Source organism: Hoplias malabaricus, unplaced genomic scaffold (assembly GCF_029633855.1).
Source record: "Hoplias malabaricus isolate fHopMal1 unplaced genomic scaffold, fHopMal1.hap1 scaffold_233, whole genome shotgun sequence".
Lineage (NCBI taxonomy): Eukaryota > Metazoa > Chordata > Actinopteri > Characiformes > Erythrinidae > Hoplias > Hoplias malabaricus.
The window spans coordinates 50,800-57,500 of NW_027100857.1; the positions used below are offsets into that span (position 1 = coordinate 50,800).

The window sequence follows — 6,701 nt, forward strand, 5'->3', positions numbered from 1 at the left end:
AGAATCACCACCCAAGCTTAATAAACCTTTTTCAATCGCACGACTCTTTTTGGGTACTGCTGCTGTAGCTTATAGTTCATATATCTACATGTCATCTGCACAGCACCCAAGCCCTTCCTGCAAACTACCATTAACCTCCAAAAACGCTTATTCCAAGTGACAGTTGTCATAACACTCCTAGGTTCAATTGGAGCAGCTGCAGTGATACCATTACCATTTAATCAAATAGTTAAACACTTAATGCCAAACATCAGTCATTCATTTGTTGGGTGTTAAAACTGCTGTAAAGTCTACTTCATTTTCTATAATAAAATGAATGAATATTTTAAATATGGCTGATTCCCAAATGACTAAAATATCATGCAACATTTCTTTATCAATTATTAGTTTAACATTGTATTGTACGGGACGTACTGTTGTTATATTATTGCAAAGATATTGAAGTAGTGTTTACGCTCTCATTACAGTGTTGTTTCCGACACTCTGGGTGTGAGAGAGAGAGAGAGAGTGAGTGAATGAAAGAGGGAGAAAATGCTGATGAAGTGAAAGAGAAAGGCAATAGGAACCCTGGAGGACCTGAAGCTCAGCAAGAAGGAAACGCGCTCCAAGCACTTGAGTACAAAGCGGGGAAATCCTGTTTCCTGCCCAGGGAAAGACAGAGGTGACATCTGCACTCGTGAACAAAAAAAAAAGACAGACAAAAACCAAAAACCTGGATCAATAAAAATGTCTTCTTCATCAAATTAGCACAAATCATTATAAATGTTTTCAATTCAATTAACGCTTTGATTAAAGGATATAGTCCCTGCTGTGGATACAAGGTTGATGTATGAAAAGGGACTTTTATAATTCAGTGTTTCCTAAAATGAGAAGTGGAATAATGGATGAAAGAGGAAGCGATCAGAAAGAAGAGCCCAGTGTGTAAAGGCAAAAAAGGCACCACAAACATTTAAACATTAATAGGGTTCTTCTTACCCACTTTCCAAAAAAAACAAACCAAAAAAAAATACCAAAAACGTCCAATTTCCCATTTTTATTTCTTCTTTCTTTCACAGAGAGAAATGGGTCGGCAGGTTGAACCACAACCAAATGAAACCAGTGTATGGGATAAAGTAAAAAAATAAATCACACTATTGTGTTTTTAATTCAGTAGTATGACATATGTAATTATGCACAGTTTAAAGATAAGAGGACAGGGGTGATCCAAGGTTAAGGCGTGTGCATGATTGTGTCAGCATGTAAAAAACATTCAAGTTAGATAAGAAGTAGGGTAACTTATAAAACAACAAGGAATCACTTTAACATCCCTTCAAACATCAAACTTTGGTCAAAGTGCAGCAGCGCAGGATCCAAATCTCATTACTAACGTAAACCTTTTGCCAATGTTCTGTGAAATTGCTTTTGGCAAAATATACCCAGGTCGTAATGAAAGTTCTGTAGAAAATAAATACTTTAAGGGAATTTTCTTCTTGCTGATTATTTTTTTTGTCTTAAAAATATTATGATTTGGAAACCAGCTCCATTCCTCATTGGTCTTATCATTTAATGTCCACATCGCATGTCAGTCTGGCTGTAATATTCATCATCTGTTTTCCTCAACAGTTTATTTCCCTGGAACATTTCTTGGTGGCTTCTATCAGAACATCCTCTCTGTGTTGAAGATTTTCAGCTTGGTCATGAAGTTAAAGTAAATGTAGGCCAAGCACACCAGCAGGTTCTTCATCACAAAGAGGACTGGCGTGACAAACCCAAAAATGGCTATGAGTGCCACCCTTAAAAAAAGGAAGGGGAGGTCCTGCAAGGCCACGCCCAGAGGGGAGAGGAGGGGACTGTGAGGCATGGGAACCAATCGCAGCATGGAAAGAAAGCTGAAGAGGTAGACTGGTAAAGCCCAGCCTGAGAAGTAGACTGGGGTGTGACTGGCCACTCGCACCATTTCTGCCGTGTCCAGCCAGAACAGGAAGCTGTCGGCAAACACATCAGCTCGGGCGTCGCTCGCTAGCAGAAAACGGAGGGGTCCGGTGTATGCAGGGGCATATGGAAAGCTTCTAACGGGTAGCCCGGTGCGTGGACAAATCCCCGCAATGGCGTATGATTGCCCATGGCCGTTACCTGCCAGCACAGGCACTGCTCCATTGCTGGGCATCCCTGCGACCGTGGTGTTGCCTGTCAGCCCTGGAATCACCCCAGCAGTCGCCAACCCCGGAACAACCCCGTTCCCTGATAACCCTGCAACCGCCGCAGCTCCAGGCAACCTGGGAATGGCCCCATTAGCAGCCCCCGCGCCGTTCTGGGTGCCCGTACTGGCATTGGTTGCAGCAGGAGATGGCCCAGTGGCTGCGGTGACAATCGGGGTCACTGTCTCTACATGGGTAAGGGTTGGGATGTCTGCGTCCCGGGCCAGTTCATTAGCTGTAATAAGAAAAGCACACAAACACAAAGCAAAACAGAGAGTGGGAATATGGTAAAAAGAAGCAAACCTATGACTTGTATCCCAAGGTGATTAGATTTTTTTGATTTTATTGATTTCTGTTGGTCACTAACAAATGTATGGTGCACTCAGTCACTAGACAGTTCACTCTGAGCTACACCTGCATACATTTCTCAGACCAGTTGAGATTTTTGAGATTCCTCAGAATGAATTCAGGAGGCTAATAACACACTGTAAAAAAATAAAAATCAGTAAGTCATTTTTAATGTACTGTTACAATAAAGTTACTTAAAGAAAAAACACACACCCACACAACCAAACAGTTAACTGTAAATGTGGTTGCCTCCTTATCAGCTGTAATTTCACACTGTGGTGGAGTTATTAGTCATTGCTATTACCCACTCACAGGCTACAGTTCTAGCTACTAGACATTTCTCACCTCTCAGGCTTCCAGCTCTTAAGCACTGCTAGGAATTTAAATCCTGAACTGCTGTTGAGCTAATCAGCCGTGCCACTTGGGAGTCAAAAAGTCACTGAAATCTAGCGTCCTAGAAAAATGACAAGGTGAAGAGACCTGGAGCATTGTGAGATTGTGCGCCATATGAGACATTATGACTCAGGACTTATGAGACATTCATTCATTCATTCAATCTCTGTAACCCTTATCCAATACAGGGTCGCGGTGGGTCCAGAGCCTACTTGGGGACACCAGTCCTTCACAGGGCAACACAGACACACTCACACCTACGGACAATTTGTGTGTTTTTGGACTGTGGGAGGAAAACGGAGCACCCGGAGGAAACCCACGCGGACACAGGGAGAACACACCAACTCCTCACAGACAGTCACCCGGAGCGGGAATCGAACCCACACCCTCCAGGTCCCTGAAGCTGTGTGACTGCAACACTACCTGCTGCGCCACCGTGCCGCCCACTTATGAGACATAACACTGAAATAGTACAAAATGTACATATACTGAAATATGAGAAAACACAAGTGGAAATTAAGAATGTGATCACTTACACCACTCAAAAATAAGCAAAGCCTGCATACAGGAAGTCAACAGCAACATTCACAGTTACTGAGTAAAGCTGAGTATACAATGTATAAAATGTGACTAAGTGAAAATCTAAGTCAAAATGTTTACTTAACTTTTCAAATTGAATTGACTTTTACTTCTCTGCTGTGTAGATACTTTCTGGTGACAAATGTTTTGATGACTAGTATCACCCTAAGAAAAACGCTGACCTTGACCACCCATTTTCAAGTCTGCAGGCTTTAAATTTACTGTGGTTTAAAATACGCATGCACTAAATATCTTCTAAGGATGCTTCCATTTCACGTGTCCTAACTGTCATCCATCACCATCTAACCCAGGATGATTCTGTCAAGTAACTGTCTGTCAGCATATCCTGAATGCAGTGGAAGAATTTCAAAGCACATCCTGTCCATGACTTCTGTAGCTGCAACTCTAATTGCAAAACTGAAATGGGCTGCTACAATCCAAAGGGCGTAATACTGTAAGATGTTTTACTGAATGATTTTATTGTCTCTAAGTTCATGGCAGAATTTCAGAAGCAGATGTATTAACAAGTCACAAAGAGAACAGGTCATTTTAGGTCATTTCTAGAGAATGAAACTCAGTAAAGTGAGGACATGGATTATTCATTTAGTATATAAATAACAACACTAAATTAAGTATAGTTCAATACATCAGAAGCGGTCTTCATTGATTAAAAAGATGTATAAAAAGTGAAATTTTGGACTAATTTTCTGTGGCTTTTTGTCTAAAAGCTTCCAGTTACAATTCGGACACAGTGTCAGCTTTGTAGATAGTGACAATAAAAGCACTGCCCTCAGCATCAATTATTATTTTGATTTTAGAACATATACATATACATTACATATACACTACGCAATAAATAGCATAGATTTAAGCTGATTTAAACATTGCACATAAAGCTACAATTAGCACTGTTGTGTTTAGAAACTTTAAGTCATTTGCATATTATTATTTTATTATAACTAACACATGATATTTTATCATTAGTTAGCAAAAATTCCCTCAGCTTTTTACCACTGATGCTACTCACTACTGAAGTCACTCACACCTACGGACACTTTTGAGTCACCAATCCACCTAACAACGTGTGTTTTTGGACTGTGGGAGGACACTGGAGCACCCGGAGGAAACCCACACAGACACAGGGAGAACACACCACACTCCTCACAGACAGTCGCCCGGAGGAAACCCACGCAGACACAGGGAGAACACACCACACTCCTCACAGACAGTCGCCTGGAGGAAACCCATGCAGACACAGGGATAACACACCACTCTCCTCACAGACAGTTGCCCGGAGGAAACCCACGCAGACACAGGGAGAACACACCACACTCCTCACACACAGTCACCCGGAGGAAACCCACGTAGACACAGGGAGAACACACCACACTCCTCACAGACAGTCACCCAGAGGAAACCCACACAGAAACAGGGAGAACACACCACACTCCTCACAGACAGTCACCCGAAGGAAACCCACACAGACACAGGGAGAACACACCACACTCCTCACAGACAGTCACCCGGAGGAAACCCACGCAGACACAGGGAGAACACACCACACTCCTCACAGACAGTCACCCAGAGGAAACCCACGCAGACACAGGGAGAACACACCACACTCGTCACATTCACCCGGAGGAAACCCACGCAGACACAGGGAGAACACACCACACTCCTTACAGACAGTCACCCGGAGGAAACCCACGTAGACACAGGGAGAACACACCACGCTCCTCACAGACAGTCACCCGGAGAAAACCCACGTAGACACAGGGAGAACACACCACACTCCTCACAGACAGTCACCCAGAGGAAACCCACACAGACACAGGGAGAACACACCACACTCCTCACACACAGTCGCCTGGAGGAAACCCACGTAGACACAGGGAGAACACACTACACTCCTCACAGTCACCCGGAGGAAACCCACGCAGACACAGGGAGAACACACCACACTCCTCACAGACAGTCACCCAGAGGAAACCCACGCAGACACAGGGAGAACACACCACACTCCTCACATTCACCCGGAGGAAACCCACGCAGACACAGGGAGAACACACCACACTCCTCACAGACAGTCACCCGGAGGAAACCCACGTAGACACAGGGAGAACACACCACGCTCCTCACAGACAGTCACCCGGAGAAAACCCACGTAGACACAGGGAGAACACACCACACTCCTCTGCTAAACCAGGCCAAGGTCACGGTGGGTCCGGAGCCTTCCCGAAATAACTGGGTGCAGGGCGGGAACGCACACTAAAGAAGGCGCCACTCTATAACAGGGCATCACACACTCTCACCTGTGGACAATTTCACACAGCCAGTCCACCAATATTTTTCGGATGTGGGAGGAAACCAGTGCACCCTGAAGAAACCCACCCAGATACAGGGAAAACACATCACACTCCTCACAGAAAGTGTACTGAGGAGCAGGCTGAACCCAGGACAGTACCTGCAGTGCCATTACGTCACCCTGATTAGAAATGCACTATATTTATTCGGGCCCTTATATTTTATTTAATTTTAAGAAGTGTTGTGCTACTGAAGATGCAGCAGGAGGCAACCTATGTATTTTAATATTTTCACTTAAGGGGCATGAATGTAAACTGTGTTTTTACCCTGGCCAGTGAGCCTGCAGTGGCGGATCCTTTCCACGATATCGATACAGATGAGTGAGAAGAGCACCAGAGACACAGGTAGCTCCATGAATGTATCCAGTCGGATGTCGTTTCGTATTTGCACCTAGGAATAAGAGAGAGAGAGAGAGAGACACAGAGAGAAAGAGATGTGGCATGGGCAACATGTAGTTCCGTGTTAGACTAAAAAACATGGAAAACTGGCACAGAGTCCTGCCCTTGACGTAATACTACTGTGGACTGGGACACAGGAAAACAGATCTACTATGCTGTTTCCTATGGCTAATTGTTCTTTACCTGTAAATGTGTCAGTCATTTACTAAAACTGTGAATATGTTTGCCTTTATACCCTCTACGTCTAAAGGGTTTGGACTTCCACACACAACAGATTTGTTTCCAAATCCCACCTCAGGCAGAAACACCACACTTCACCAAGAGAGGTCCTAGGGCAAGATTTCTAACGCTACATTAGCCTACCATTGTAACATGGTTAACACTGTAAATCACTGGAATATATAACTCTGTGGGGCAGCCGTGGCCTGGTTGTTAGGAAACT

The 6,701-nt window shown here is 44.1% G+C and overlaps 1 protein-coding gene across 1 annotated transcript in view; it reads right to left on the reverse strand.

Annotated features, from left to right (window-relative positions):
- Positions 1-1,045: 1,045 nt before the first annotated feature.
- Positions 1,046-6,701, reverse strand: part of LOC136681980 (transmembrane protein 236-like) — a 6,263-nt gene continuing 607 nt past the window's right edge. Inside the window, exons 2-3 of the mRNA XM_066658771.1 lie at positions 6,128-6,251; positions 1,046-2,412 (exon numbers count right to left, since the gene is read on the reverse strand). Of these exons, the coding sequence (XP_066514868.1) occupies positions 1,637-2,412; positions 6,128-6,215 (864 nt within the window). The 5' untranslated portion in view covers positions 6,216-6,251 and the 3' untranslated portion in view covers positions 1,046-1,636. The remainder of the gene's footprint in view (positions 2,413-6,127; positions 6,252-6,701) is intronic.